The sequence below is a fragment of the Scyliorhinus torazame genome, chromosome 6, assembly GCF_047496885.1.
Source record: "Scyliorhinus torazame isolate Kashiwa2021f chromosome 6, sScyTor2.1, whole genome shotgun sequence".
Lineage (NCBI taxonomy): Eukaryota > Metazoa > Chordata > Chondrichthyes > Carcharhiniformes > Scyliorhinidae > Scyliorhinus > Scyliorhinus torazame.
In genome coordinates this window covers 306,289,253-306,305,396 of record NC_092712.1, presented here as the reverse complement: position 1 = coordinate 306,305,396, position 16,144 = coordinate 306,289,253, and the positions used below count along the sequence as shown (strand labels likewise).

At 45.7% G+C, this 16,144-nt stretch overlaps 1 protein-coding gene across 2 annotated transcripts in view; it reads left to right on the top strand.

The window, feature by feature from the left end:
* Nucleotides 1-16,144, top strand: part of eci2 (enoyl-CoA delta isomerase 2) — a 197,257-nt gene that overhangs the window by 169,834 nt on the left and 11,279 nt on the right. For both annotated transcript variants that reach the window (XM_072510002.1, XM_072510003.1), the window contains exons 6-8: nt 11,023-11,125; nt 11,584-11,704; nt 11,857-11,946. In XM_072510002.1, coding sequence (XP_072366103.1) covers nt 11,023-11,125; nt 11,584-11,704; nt 11,857-11,946 — 314 coding nt within the window. The remainder of the gene's footprint in view (nt 1-11,022; nt 11,126-11,583; nt 11,705-11,856; nt 11,947-16,144) is intronic.

Here is a 16,144-nt window from a genome sequence, read left to right as displayed (position 1 = left end):
TGTTCCCTTTCTTCAGATTTATATATTTTTCTAACAGTTATCTAGTTTTTATGACATTATTGTAAAGTAACTCTTATTTAACTTTGATTGTAAAAAGTATCTTTGATCTAAACTTTCTAATCCAACTAAGTATTCATTTTGACATGACTTCATCTCATAGATCTGATTACATTGTTTCCTTTGTGATGTTCAAAATGCTTTGACTTCAAGAGGTGTTACTTTTGGTTTGGTTCCTGCCGTTTCTATAGTTTTATTTTCCAATTGTGTCCTCAGCTCATAATTTTGACTTTGATTTTGGCTTTGAATTATGTTTCTCGTAGACTAATAGTCTCCAGTTCTCTTTAATTTACCTGGTATTAGCAAATTTTCACACCTAGAATTATCACCAAATTCAACTGAATCTCATCCATTCTTTTCCCGTTGCTTACTAAGATAGTTACTTTCAATGAAGATGTGAGCCATTGTTTTTTGCTTCATTCAAAATCCTGTTTGTCTTGTTTGCTAAGCCTGCTTGACCAAGGCTATCTGCATTTTACAATCCTTCCCTGGCAGCTGCTGTTAACCCTTTGTGGGATCTTTCCCTGTATTCGCTCATGTTTCTCTCAGACCAGATATTGCCAGACTTCCATGTTTCAACTGACACATATTTCCATATTTTCAATAATACCCCGTCTTGACATTTGAAACATAACTATATAATTTGGTCAGTGATCCCCCCATCTAATTGTACTGACTAACATTTATCCCCGATCTTTCCCATTTGTATGTACATATTTTGTGATTTTACATTGTGCACCAAAATCAATTCGTAAATGTATCCATATCACAGACCAGTGTCTTTTTTTGGTCTTTCCTCAAGTCCAATTACCGTGAACCATAGCCGCAGCTGCTCAGGAAGGTAACACAATAGCTATATCCGTGTGTTCCACTACCTCCAAAGCATTTTACTTCCTTGGCGTAGCAGCACCGTAGAAGCTTCCTCATGTGCCTTAGAAACAGCACACAATTCAGTCCATCAGTAACCAAAAAGGTCTTTTGTCCATCACTGGCTGTCTAGTGTCCCATTTTTCCATCATCCAAATTGCTTTCCGTTTCTCATTGGAATGGTATATTATGATATCATATAACACCCCTTGCTTCATTAATTTAAAAGGTTCAATCAATCCTGCTTCTATCCCTGACTTTCCCACATGAATGTCTAACATTGTCCTGAACCATGTATGTCTGCCAGCCCCTGATGTACATGAGAGAATATCTTTCTGACAAATTTCCTTCAAATCCCTTCTGTCTGTTATCATTTCCCTCCAACATTTGCAATACAATATGCCCACAGTATTCGCAAAACCACATTGAACTGTCACTTTTTCCAAATAAATTCTCCCTGTTGTTAAATACACAGTAAAAAAAATTAAGTCTTATCTTAACACATTACTCATTACCTAACCACACAAATAGACTGTGTGTTACAACTTTACATATGTGCAACTGTTATCACAATTCCAATACTAAAAATAAAGTACAATATCGACACATCACTTCATGGCTTTGGGACCCATAGTCATTACATACTAAATATGGCGTGTAACCAACATCAATATTATTTGTGATGTTCTATGCAGTTAAATCAAGAAAACACTCTAAACTACCACTATTCCCCCTCTATTAAAACATTCACACAGTTTAGAAATGCTGATCAAGTTCTCGAACGGCACACATACCCCCATTATCATACATACATAACAGTGCCTACCAATTTACATGACATTTCTTCCTTAATAATGTTTACAGCAAAGCCTTCAATAGGGTAGAGTGGGGGTACCTGTGGGAGGTGCTGAAGAGGTTCGGGTTTGGGGAGGGGTTTGTCAGGTGGGTTAGGCTGTTGTATGAGGTCCCGATGGCGAGTGTGGCCACAAATAGGAGGAGGTCCGAGTACTTTCAGTCGCACCGAGGGACGAGATAGGGGTGTCCCGTCCCCCCTGCTCTTCGCACTGGCGATTGAACCCCTGGCTATGGCACTGAGAGAGTCGAGGAACTGGAGGGGGTTGGTGCGGGGTGGGGAGGAGCATAGGGTGTCACTTTATGCGGACGACCTGCTGCTGTATGTGGCGGACCCGGTGGGAGGAATGCCAGAGGTAATGAGGATCCTTAGGAAATTCGGGGACTTTTCGGGGTACAAGCTCAATATGGGGAAGAGCGAGCTGTTTGTAGATCAGCTAGGGGACCAGGAGAGGGGGGTTGGCGAGCTCCCACTAAAAAGGGCGGAGAGGAGCTTCAGATATTTGGGGGTCCAGGTGGGCAGGAGCTGGGGGGCCCTGCATAGGCTTAACTTTACAAGGCTGGTGGAGCAAATGGAGGAGGAGTTCAAGAGGTGGGACGCGTTGCCGCTGTCCCTGGCGGGTAGGGTGCAGTCAATCAAAATGACGGTGCTCCCAAGGTTTTTGTTCTTGTTCCAGTGCCTCCCCGTGTTTATCCCGAAGGCTTTTTTCAGGTGGGTTAACAGGAGTATAATGGGGTTTGTGTGGGCGTGAGGGACTCCGAGGGTGAGAAGGGTGTTCCTGGAGCGGAGTAGAGATATGGGGGGGGGCTGGCGCAGCCCAACCTCTGTGGGTACTACTGGGCCGCCAATGCGACAATGGTGCGCAAGTGGGTGATGGAGTGGGGGGGGGGCTGCATGGAAGAGGCTGGAGATGGCGTCCTGTGTGGGTACGAGTCTGGGGGCGCTGGCAACAGCGCCACTGCCGCTCCCTCCAAGGAGGTATACCACGAGCCCGGTGGTGGTGGCGGCCCTCAAAGTTTGGGGGCAGCGGAGGCGGCATAGGGGGGAAGTTAGGGCCTCAGCGTGGACCCCATTACGGAGGAACCACCGGTTCGCCCCAGGAAGAACAGGTGGAGGGTTTTCGGGGTGGCACAGGGCAGGGATACCAATGTTGGGGGACCTGTTTGTGGGCGGGAAGTTCGCGAGCTTGGGTGAATGGAGGAGAAGTACGGGCTCCCCCCGGGGAACACCTTCAGGTACTTACAGGTAAGGGCGTTTGCCAGACGGCAGGTGGTGGAATTCCCACGGCTACTGCCACACACAGTACAGGACAGGGTGCTCTCGGGGGGGGGGGGGGGGGGGTGGGAGTGGGGAAGATCTCGGAAACTTCCCAGGTGATGCAGGAGGAGGAGGAGGCCTCGGTGGTGGAGTTGAAAGGTAAGTGGGAGGAGGAGTTGGGAGAGGAGATCGAAGAGGGGACGTGGGTGATGCCCTAGGGAGGGTGAACTCTTCCTCATCATGCGCGAGGCTCAGCCTCATACAGTTTAAGGTGCTGCACAGAGCACACATGACCGGGACAAGGATGAGCAGGTTCTTTGGGGGTGAGGACAGGTGTGTTAGGTGCTCAGGGAGCCCAGCAAATCACACCCATATGTTCTGGGCATGCCCAGCGCTGGAGGAATTTTGGAAGGGCGTAGCGAGGACGGTGTCGAGGGTGGGAGGATCCAGGGTCAAATCGGGCTGGGGGCTCGCAATATTTGGGGTGGCAGAGGAGCCAGGAGTGCAGGAGGCGAAAGAGGCTGGAATTCTGGCCTTTGAGTCCCTGGTAGCCCGGCGAAGGATTCTCCTTCAGTGGAAAGATACGAGGCCCCCAAGCGTGGAATCCTGGATCAGCGATATGGCAGGGTTCATTAAATTGGAGAGGGTGAGATTCGCCTTGAGAGGGTCGGTACAAGGGTTCTTTAGGCGGTGGCAACCGTTCTTAGACTTTCTGGCAGAACGATAGACATTGGTCAATGGCAGCAGCAGCTCGGGAGGTGGGGGGGGGGGGGTTACTTTATTTTTGTTTATGTTATTTACACTGGAAGGGTCTGAGGGGGTGTATACACCTGTTGTCTTAAGTCGGGGTGTTAATGTTAATTTATTATTTAGGTACGGGGGGGGAGGGGTTTGTGGGGTTACTTTTTTAGATTGTGTTTTGTACTTAACCCTGTTGGGTTCTTTTTTCTTTCTCATTTTGTTATTGATATTTTATGAAAATCTTTAATTAAAAAAATTTTTTTTTTTTTAAATGTTTACAGCTCGTCAATGCAATATTGTTTGCTGCATTGGTAATAATTTTCCCGCCGTGGCATCAAGCTACAAAAAATCTTAAACTACTGTCATTTATCATATTGGGGTTCCTCGTCAGTCGCTGCTGTCTGCCGAGACCCTTAATAACTCCATCGCGTAGTACCTACCCCGTGGAGACCTCAGATCATCCATCAGCTGATGTCCAATTCGAGATGTCTGACCGGAGGTTTCATTGCTCAGTAATAATTTGAAATTTTGATTTGTTTCTAACCCGTAAAGTTTCTTCTGGGCTCTGTCATTTAATTCCCTCAAATATGTAGCCAATTGTATCATTAGTTTCCCCCCAATACTGTCTAAAACATTCTTCTCTGGAGTGTAGTTCTCTTCCTTCTTGTGAACTGGTTTGTCTATTATTTATTTTTTCCATCTGAAAAATCAAATGAACAGGCCAAGGGTGGAGAGGGCCCTATTCTTTAATTTGTACTTTCTATCTTTGTTTGGATTCCCCAGAAGTGCCCTCTCCAGGACTTCCGGATTTCTTTTGCTACCATTTCTTTCCTTTTTTAAAAAAACTGGTTTATTTTCCTTATCCTTTATGTCCTTCATACAATTAAAGCCTGTTAAGCCTCCTCCTTCTATCATTGCACCCCTGAGTGAGATTCGAAGAATCTCAAACTCTTCCTCTTTTGCTCACTCAGTGATCCAATCAGGTTGAAACCTTATCCTGATACATTCCTGATATTGCTACTGCATTTACTTTAATTACTTTATTTTGATTACGACCGGATTTTTATGAAGGTAATTTCCGAGCATGACATTTTAACTTGATCACGTGCCCAATCAATGCTGCTAACGGGTTTTAATTCACTGTCTTCCCACCAATCGGGTCATGTGTTTTAATTGTAATACAATTTCTTTTGCTCCAGACACCATGCTTCCCTAATACAACTGTATGTTTACCCAGATACTGAACAATCTTGCCTTTACATTTACAGCTTCACTGATTATTATTATTTTCCCTGCCGTCTTAGTTGGTAGCTTCACCCAAATTTCCTCTATGTTATCAATTGTTTTAATATCTTAATTTTACCTGCATCAATTTTTATCAAATCTTTTCCTGCCATCAGATTCTCATTTCCTGATACTGCTAGTAATTCTCTTAATCTAACTTTTGATCCAATATCTTTATTCTCTAAAGCTCCATCTTCAATGTATTTAACATTCTAAACATCATTATTTTTGCTAGTGACTTTCTTGTGATCATCGGGCACTAGGACCCTGCGGAGCTATGCAATGTCGAGCTATGCAATGTCAATTTCAACGCTCAGTTTCAAAGCCTGCAAGCAGCTCATTGCTGCCCAGTACAAACTCTTTATCTGTTTATTCTGAGACCAATTTAATTCTAAACATACTGATTTACCACCTCATAATACTGATCACATTTCTACCTGCCATTTAAAACTTCTATTTTATATGAAACTCGGTTTTGCAAAATACAACATTTTTTAAAAATACAAACACCAAAGGAAATTCACAATTCCTTATTAGACAGACACACATTCATTCATCCACTCAGATCTTCGATCTCTACTTTGTAGGGTTTCACAAACCCTTATTAAATACACACACATTTATCCACTGAGATCTTGGACCTCTATTCAGTGGGTTTTAGTTACTCTTAACAAAAATTGAGACCCCTCCATGCTGATAAAGTTTCACTTATGTAGGAGATTTTGCCTCTTAATTTCTTTCACTCTTGTTTCATTGCTTCAACTCTCTTGACCATGTTTCAGAGCAAGAGGATTATTCTAATTGCCATTTTTCGGAATGATAGGTTCTGTTCCTGGTTGTCCCTTTCAGTTGCAATCTGAAATTAAGGATAAGTACCCTTTCTGGGCCCTATCCAATGCTGACTAAGGCACTATCTTCCCGTTTTAGTTAAGGGTCAATTGGTTATTGGTCTCTAAAGATTCGAGGCGTCCCCATTTCTTTAGGATGTAACCTCACAATCTGCCTTACTCTAAGGATGATTTATTTTTTGGCCTCTTTTTACCAGTAATGGATGCAAGATTTTTAGTGCTGTCACCAAGATGTCTTGCAGACTTTTTCTCAGGGTCAGCATCTTCTAGTCTGCTGATTTTACACACCCAACCTGAGCTTCACGGTTTGGGCAGCACGGTAGCATTGTGGATAGCACAATTGCTTCACTGCTCCAGGGTCCCAGGTTCGATTCCGGCTTGGGTCACTGTCTGTGCGGAGTCTGCACATCCCGTGTGTGCGTGGGTTTCCTCCGGGTGCTCCGGTTTTCTCCCACAGTCCAAAGATGTGCAGGTTAGGTGGATTGGCCATGATAAATTGCCCTTAGTGTCCAAAATTGCCCTTAGTGTTGGGTGGGGTTACTGGGTTATGGTGATTAGGGTGGAGGTGTTGATCTTGGGTAGGGTGCTCTTTCCAAGAGCCGGTGCAGACTTGATGGGCTGAATGGCCTCCTTCTGCACTGTAAATTCTATGATTTCAGTCCCCTCGATCCACAGAATATCCTTACAAAAGTCAATCACACATGACTTTCCAGACTAAACTCGGCAGGTAAAGCCTGACTCACACATAGACCAGAAACTTCTAATATTCTAGCCTTTGTGCCGGTTAGAAACTTCTAATATTCCAACCGTTTCTTGGGAACTAGAAACTTCTAATATTCTAGCCCCCACTCTAGCCCCCATTCTGCTCAACTAGAAACTTCTAATATTCCAGCCTCGCTTTATCTAGAAACTTCTAATATTCTAGGCCTCCACGCTGGATGCCATGGAGAAAGCAAAACAACCGGCTGGGCATAATTAACATGGTGTTAACACGTAGGGTGCCATGTAGAAAATAAAGCAACCCGCTAGGCGTAATTAACACGGTTTTAATAAAACGTTGGGAACCATGTTTTTGAAAACTCACCACTATTCTTAGAAGTCCCCCTATACCAAAAAGGGCCGACATTTTAACTGGTGATCAGGGATTCTCACTCCCCGACTCCGATGCAAGCTTCAGTGGGTGCTATTCAGGTCAGACTATGTTTTCAAGTTATCCCCTGGTATAACCCATACCTTCACCGAAGATTTCATCTACTTACGACTCAGTAGCATCAATCCTGGGTCCTGCATTGCTAAGTAAGTAAAGTAGACTTTGGAATAACCACTATTTCAGGTTAAATTAAGTTATTTTATTATTATATTTTTTCTTTTAAAAGCTGCAATTACTGTCTTTACAGAAAGGTAAAAAGATCTTGCTTCTGGATTCTTTTGGTTGGTTGAAGGGACCTTCAGGCCCAACTTGACAATCAATCTTCTTTAAAGTCTGGTCTTCTTTAGATGTATTCACTGGTTAACTCGGTTGCTGTGTCCTACCTTTCCCATGTACCGAGCTGTGAGAGCTGACTCTGCTGGCTATCTCTGAGCTGACTCTGAGCTGAATCTGCCTACTCTTTAAATTCTAGTCTTCCTTAGCTGTATTAGCTATTTTAGCTCGGCTGCTTTGCCCTGTCTCTTTTCCATGACCGAGCTGACTGTAATCTGACTCTGAGCTGCTTCTCTTGTTCCTTCTCTGATTCTCTCTGAGTTCTGGTTCTGGTTCTGCCTGCTGTTCCCTTTCTTCGGAAATATAAATTTTCCAACAGTTATCTAGCTTTTATGACATTATTGTAAAGTAACTCTTATTTAACTTTGATTGTAAAAAGTATCTTTGATCTAAACTTTCTAATCCAACTAAGTATTCATTTTGACATGACTTCATCTCATAGATCTGACTGCATTGTTTCCTTTGTGATGTTCAAAATGCTTTGACTTCAAGAGGTGTTACTTTTGGTTTGGTTCCTGCCATTTCTATAGTTTTATTTTCCAATTTTGTCCTCAGCTCATAATTTTGACTTTGATTTTGGCTTTGAATTATGTTTCTCGTAGACTGATAGTCTCCAGTTTTCTTTAATTTACCTGGTATTAGCAAATTTTCACACCTAGAATTATCACCAAATTCAACTGAATCTCATTCATTCTTTTCCAGATGCTTACTAAGATAGTTACTTTCAATGGAGATGTGAGCCATTGTTTTTGGCTTCATTCAAAATCCTGTTTGTCTTGTTTGCTAAGCCTGCTTGACCAAGGCTATCTGCATTTTACAATCCTTCCCTGGCAGCTGCTGTTCACCCTTTGTGGGATCTTTCCCTGTATTCTCTCATGTTTCTCTCAGACCAGATATTGCCAGATTTCCATGTTTCAAATGACACATCTTTCCATATTTTCAATAACACCTCTTCTGGCTGTCCAACACCATCCCCAACTCTGTCTCCAACGAGGCCATCCACTCCTCATGTTCCCCCACCGCCTCCACCATCTTCTGAATCACCAGGCGCTGAGCCTTCCAAACTCTGCCCCCCCCCCTCTCAATCGCAGCTCTGAACGGCTCCACCACCTCCAGGTCTTCCAAACACCTCTTCCACTGCTGGAAATTTCCATTCAAAAACTTCACCAGCTGGTCCGTCGAACACTGGGCGGGCAGCGCTGCCCCCTTGCCCTCCGCCATCTTAACCTGTGGCGCACCATGAAAACTTTTCTGATCCAATTACTCTCTCTTTGTGGCACTTCTCATCCTCTGATCCATACAACAATCTCACCAGAGGAGTATTACCCTCCCTGGGCACTCGCACACCTTTTCACTCAAAAAGAAAAACCCTTGCGGGTGGGAAAGGACCAACAAAATCCATTTTGAGCAGGAGCCACCATATGTGCAACCTCTATGGCCACCACCAGAAGTCTATGGTCCGTGAAATTGAATGTAAAAATGCAGTTCAAAGCTTTTGGGCTTCTAGGTATGTACAGAGGCTTGAAAAAAATTAAAGAGCAATTAAATTGACTGTGATAAAAGCACTTCAGAGGCTTCCGCCACATAGACGGGAGGACTTTTACCTTTATCTCACAGATATTTTATCTTGACAAGCTGAAAGACAGTTTAAAGGTTTTAACAGCTAACAGCTATAGGGGCTGCATGGTGGCATAGTGGTTGGCACTGCTGCCTCACAGCACCAGGGACCCGGGTTCAATTCCGGCCTTGGATGACTGTCTGTGTGAAGTTTGCACTTTCTCCCCATGTCTGCGTGAGTTTCTTTTGGGTGCTCCGATTTTCTCCCACAGTCCAAAGATGTGCAGGTTAGGTGGATTGGCTGTGCTATAAATTGCCCCTCAGTGCAGGTTAGGTGGGGTTACGGGGACAGAGCAGGAGAGTCGGTCGAGGTAGATGCTCTTTCAGAGGGTCGGTGCAGACTCAATATGCTGAATGGTCTCCTTCTGCACTGTAGGGATTCTATGATTCGATGAGATGGGAGAGAGCAGCCAAATGACCAGTAAAGACCCCCGACCTGAGCCCTTCAAGCCCACCCCCCAACCTCCACCAATTGCACCCTCGGCAAACAGGGGTGTAAAATCCTGCCTGTATCTCCACTATAGTCCAAATCGCTTGTCTCATCATTTTGGGAACCGTGGGACCCAATAGACACTAATGAAATCACCGGCTGCAGTTTTCTTAGTTTTTTCCTCAACTGCTCAATCTCTACATGATCTGTCTCCCTGGAAGACCACTTAATCAATTCCTGGAGAGCGCTGCATGCATCCGCCAGTTCCTGCCTGAGACCATTATTTTCCTTCTGAGACTGTTGCAACTGCTTTGCCCCCTGCAACTCATGCACAACGTACTGTTGTCTGATGCTATAACACCATTGACCGTTGCAACAAGCCCCTTTCTTAATTCTGCATCTGCTCTTTTTAGCTTTTCATTCTCCTCTTCCCCCTCTACTGTGCACTTTCTCCCTGTGTAACTAACCATGGAGCCTGCCTGCTCTAATTTTTCCTTGGTCCACCCAGTTCCTGAAAGTACTTTATTGCTTCCTTTGAGGTTACTCTACTGCCTTTACTTAAGTATCCAATATTAAATCTTGGACTCCCTCCAAGTCTGCTCTGCCAATTCTTCTAACTCTATTCCTTGATATCCACTATCACTTATCCCATTACAACCACTATAGCTTGTATTACCCGTGTAGACTCATACATCTTAGCGAAGTCAAACTGCATGAGAGACGCCAAATGTCAAATTAATATCGTGCCAAAATTGCCCCTTAGAGAAGGCTGGTGATCAGGCAATCAACTCGAGGTCTGAAAACTTGGAAAGAATTGCCCTTTTTATTCCTCATTTTTGGAAAGGCCTTACTTGAGCTTGAGTCTAGTAATCTTAAACTTTCTTTAGTTTTGGTTAAGCTCCAAATCAACACTGCATGTCTCAATTTTGGGAAGTTTAATGTCTAAAGCCTCTACTGTAATTTGTTTGCAAATGTCACTGGCCTCCATTTGATCACAGTTTGGTACATATCTATTGTTGGTTTTAATTGCTATCAGAAGTATAAATAGTAGGCAAAATTGAACAGAGGTCCTTTTCCATTAGGCAATTAACCTGAAGGAAATGCTGACAATTTGAAATGATATTGGTGTTACCTGGCTCCAATCTGAATTTTTTTGGACAGATCAGATTGTCGTACCTCAAATTATCACATATTCATAGAGAAACAATTAGTGATTGGTTGAAATTAGACAAAGGTATTAAATTACACACACTAAAAGTGAAGAATGAGAAATGTTTTCATCCAAAGCTATAAATTACTAACTAGCTACTAACCAAGCAAATTACTAAAATAATATTGTGAAGTTGGCTGATCAAGGTGGTGCTGACAGTCATTGAAATTATCACTTGAATTTATCTTCAATTTGAAAATAACAAAACAAAAACTCCTGAAAGTATAAACAATTCCAAATGGAGTTTATCCTCATATATTTGACATGTGTCAAATTGACATGACACATTCACTGTCCAGAAACAGAAAATACTGAAGGTCAATATTTAAAAGCCTTTAAGATGAATTTGAACTCTTACTGTCTCTTTATCTGCAGGTAGTGGTGACTATTACTGCAGTGGAAATGACTTGAGCAACTTCACTGATATTGGGACAGAAGGATTGGAACAGAAGTCCAAGAATTCAGCAGAACTACTAAAGTGAGTAACGGGTGACTTAAAATATTTTGAAGGCATGGTCAGTGATAGCTCTTTAAATCTGTTAGAATGCATATTGAATATGGATGCGATATTGAATATCTTGCAGTTTATATGCAGTTTTCTGCAGCAAACTGTTTGAGATAATAAATAATGCTGGAGTTGGGCCCTAATGTAATGAATCTGTGTGTTATGTTTCAATACAGGCCACATTCCATGCACCATTTAGTAAACTTGGTCAAAGTCCAGACATATATTCGAATATCTTGGAAATATTTTTAATAGATACATATAAGCACAAAATTCTACTTGGCCAATGATATTAATAAATACAGTTGAGCATAGTAAGAGCATTTGTTGTTTTCATTAATTATTGCAACATTTGTGTACCTTTGAAACCAAAGCATATTTTTTCAATTGCTTAATTGACTGACTGCTCTGATTTAATTTCCCTCCAACAGGAGATATGTAAGCCATTACATTGATTTTCCAAAGCCGCTGATTGGTGTAATTAATGGTCCTGCTGTTGGAGTTGCTGTCACTGTATTAGGATTATTTGATGCAGTCTATTCCACTGACAAAGTGAGTCTTCCTATGTGCTCCCATCTGGTTGATCAGTTTTATATTTGCCAAAAAAAGAATCTGCTCTTTTCTGCAGCAAACTGTTTGAGATAATAAATAATGCTGGAGTTGGGCCCTAATGTAATGAATCTGTGTGTTATGTTTCAATACAGGCCACATTCCATGCACCATTTAGTAAACTTGGTCAAAGTCCAGAAGGCTGCTCGTCTTACACCTTCCCTAAGATAATGGGTACTGGCAAGGTAAGGGTAGCAAGTTTCGCCACCAAAATTTCTTAACAAACCATACCAAACAAGTGACTGATAAAATTTGCAGTATTGTATCCAGCATTATCGTTAATACGTTTATTGATGCGTAACTCGAGGTTTTTAATAAATAAATTCCCGTAATGCTTCTTGCTTTTTGATTTGTGCAGTTTCACATGAGGCACTTGATTAACTGTATGAGACGGATACAGGAAAAATAGTCACAGCCAACCTATTATGAACATTAACAAATGGAGGAAAATGTACCGCAAAAATGATAGCAATTAAAAACTCAGCTTTGTACATTTGTTTCTTTATTTAGTCTCTGAATGCTGACGAGGGTGCACCTACTTCCCATACTTGCCCTATGAAAGTCGTGACATGACTTACTTGAAGCCTCTAATGGTGTTATAAAAGTATGCCTTGCTAGACCACTTCAGAGAGAATGACACAGCATGAGGCTGAAGTCGCTTTTAAACCACAGTGGAAAGGGATGGCAGGATTCCTCCCCTGAATATATTAGTCAAACTCATGGGTTCTTTCTCAGTTTGGCAGCTTTTATGGCCTTTCTTTGTGATTTACTGAACTGTTTTAAACTTGCCATGGTGAAATTTGAATTTGTGATTTCCATGTTGTTACTATACAGTACTATAACCGCTAACTATTATTGTATTATTTGATGCAGTCTATTCCACTGACAAAGTGAGTCTTCCTGTGTGATCCCATCTGGTTGATCAGTTTTATATTTGCCAAAAAAAGAATCTGCTCTTTTCTGCAGCAAACTGTTTGAGATAATAAATAATGCTGGAGTTGGGCTCTAATGTAATGAATCTGTGTTGTTTTGTTATGTTTCAATACAGGCCACAAACTATTATTGTCATTGTTATATGAGTATAATATCAAAGCATAATACTACAGGTGCTGAAACTCTGAAATAAAAATAGAAAATGCTGTAAATACTCAGCAAGCCTAATGGAAGGTCTGTTGAGAAAGTAATCCGCATGAAACATGAACTCTGCTTCCTTCCTCAAATGCTGCCCGACCTGCTGAACATTTGCATCATTTTCTATCTGAATACAATCTGAAAGGAATAACTCAATGGGTTGGATTCTCCGTTTAAGAGACGAAATGCTCACGCCGGGACCGAACGGCGGGTGTTCTAAAGTCCCAATGGGGTGTGACTGTCGTAGCCATTCATGACATCCTAACGGGCCAGCATTCATGCCACATGGAACTCGTGAAATTCCAACAGACGTCGGATTCGCTGCGTTCAGGATTGGCACTGGAGAACCTGACAAACTGGAGCTGCATATAAGCACTCCATTCCCCACACACTCTCATTCCAGCCAAGAAGATGCCACAAGGACGGAGACTCGCCCAGAGATTCGCAAATGCAGAGCTCAAGATACTGCTGGTGCCGTGGAGGAGAGGCGAGGCACCCTGTTCCCTGGGGTGGGAAGGAGACTGCCACCCACTGACGTTAACTGGGCATGGGTGCAGGTGGCAGAAGCTGAGCGCCATGGGCCCACCACAAGGACCGGGCAGCAGTGCTGGAAAAAGCTGAATTACCTCCTCAGGATGGCCCGGTGAGTCACCACTTCCATGCCTCCGGCACCACCCCCATGCGGCCCCTACCAGGTGGACCGGTGGGCAGTGCTGGGGTAGGATGGGCAACCGCCCCAGGCCAGACATGGCGCGTCATCACCTCTGCGCCTCCGGCACCACCTCTGCCACCCCCCACCCCACCCCCACATGGAGGGCGACAACAGCTCACCCACCTGCAGCCCCCATACCCAACCCTGCACCACAACAGCAGGGATAGAGAAAAGACCAGAAAGGGCCCGCCAGACCTCCCTCGTCATCACGGAGCAGAGGGCGCTGGACCTGGTCAGCGGGCAGTTGCAGTGGCGGAGGCTGGGCATGGCACAACAAAGTGAACCCACAATGCATTGTGATGACCCTACGGCATGTGAGTCACCCCTCATTCCCCCCCCCTCCCCCCCACCCCAGCACCATGCCTACCCATCATCTAACCATGCATCTTGTACTGTGTCTTGCAGGGTCGCTATCAGACAATGTGGAACCGGCCAGTGTTCCCCGACCCCCCCCCCCCGCCACCCCAGTCATAACCCCACGACTCACCGGGCGACGAGTTGGGACCGTCCAGGGCCCGTCACCACCAGCTGCAACTCTCAACACCCGGGGCACATTTTAAGGGATGACACCAACTTCTCGTCACTGCTGTCTCCAACACCCTCCACCATCCCAGAGACACTCGCCTCGGTTGGGCACTGAGGTTCCTGGGGCACTATCTGGTGAGCACCACTCACATGTTGTGGTACATCAGGTGGAGGTAGGAGCCCCGAGGGTGTGGACAGTCGGAGGGCGGCCTGACCCCAGGGATTACGGCCATCCAGATGGGCCAGCGCTTCTGGAAAGAGCAGTCCCATCTATGCTGGAGATACAGAGCCATGGACTACATGAGAGGGTGTCTGCAACCATCCAGCGCCAGCAGATACAGTTGGACGAGTGGCGTCCGCGGTGGAGGCCTTGGGTGTGATGGCATCGGCCAAGGATCAGGATGTCCAAGGCCTCGGGCACTCTGTGCGGGCGGTGGCTGAGGCACAAACAGGCCAGCGATGTCACAGGCAGCCATGTACCAGGGCCACATTGATATTGGTGCGGCAGAGTGTGGCCCAGTCGCAGTGGTTCATGGCTGCGGGTGGCGAGAGCATTGTCCTGGCACTGACTGACCTGAGCCAGACACAGAGGGACCTGGCTCGGTCCCTGAGTGACGTGGCCCAGTCCCAGAGGGAGGTGGCGCAGTACCTGTGCTCCATGGTTGCAAGCATGGTAGCCCTCGTCGAGACGAGAGCTGGCATCCAGGACTCGCAGCGCCAAGTGACAACGGAGTTGGCGAACCTCGCTGCAGCTGCACCCCAGTCCCAAGAAGTAGCCTGGGGGCTATCTGACACCCCGAGGGAGGGAGAGATGATGGGGCCCGTGCCGGTGACTTCCGCGGCTGAGGTGCCGGAACACCATAATGCCTCTAAATACCCCACCTATCCCTGGCGCATCCGATGGGCTGTGGGTAGAACTGGGTGGCCCATGCCACCTGTGACGCCCAGAAAACTACCGGGCACATCTGGACCCGGCTGCTCCAGAGGACGGCTGCCAAAGCGGACACACGTCACGGGGCAGGATACGCAACAGGCCTTTTCCACTTCTAATGTACCACTTGGGGACCACCTAGAAGGAACGTTAGGGCACATAAGGTTAGAAAGTTAAACACCAGTTAAGTTGGTACATGTGAAGCACATAGGATAGTGTTAGGGGCTCGGGCACAGTTATTGTATATAGCATTGTCACAAATAAACACCTGTGCACCAATGTTCCGATCTGCCTTGGCTCGCTGCCGCAAAGTGTGAGGGATGGGCTGGGCAGGGTGTAGAGGGTGTGCTGGTTGGGTGCGGGGGTGTGGGTTGTGGTGGCCCAGAGACGTGGGGCTCCGTGTAGTGGGCCTACCTGATACAGACCATTCACCACTCAACACCATGCACCCCCCCCCCACCCGCCGGACCCCAGCCCCACCTCCGCACCCCCAGAAGGATTGCCCGGGCGGACAGTGGAATGTGACGCCAGGGTGGGAGGCAGACATTGCCAGACTTTGCGGAGCACCAGAGCCCATTACGGAGCGGGTCATCATCATCCTCTGCCCCATGAACCAGATCCGCTGATGCTACCGCCTCAAGGTCAACACCTTGTGGTGCAGCTGGTGGGAAGCTCGGAGGGGGGGGATGTGGTACGGGGAAGTGGGTGGCCGTAGGGGGAGGTTAGGGGGCTGTATAGGGATAAGACAGGACGGTTGAGTTGCCGTTGACCAAGCCCCCTCGTCATCAAACCTGGAGGCAATCAAGTTGTCCCGCGTTCGGCAGCCCTGGCACACACGTCGTGCGGCCTCCTGTGCCGCCGAGCACAATGTCTTGGCCCTCCTCTGCATCATCCTCGTCAGACGAGGTATACCGTTTCTCCACCTCCAGCATGTTGCCCCTCTGCTACGCGATGTTATGGAGGGCGCAGCTGGATACCACAATGCGGGAGACCCTCTCAGGGCTGTTTTGGAGGGCCCCACCAGAGCGGTCAAGGCACCTGAAACTGGCCTTCAGCACACCAACGCACCTCTCGATGCTGCCCC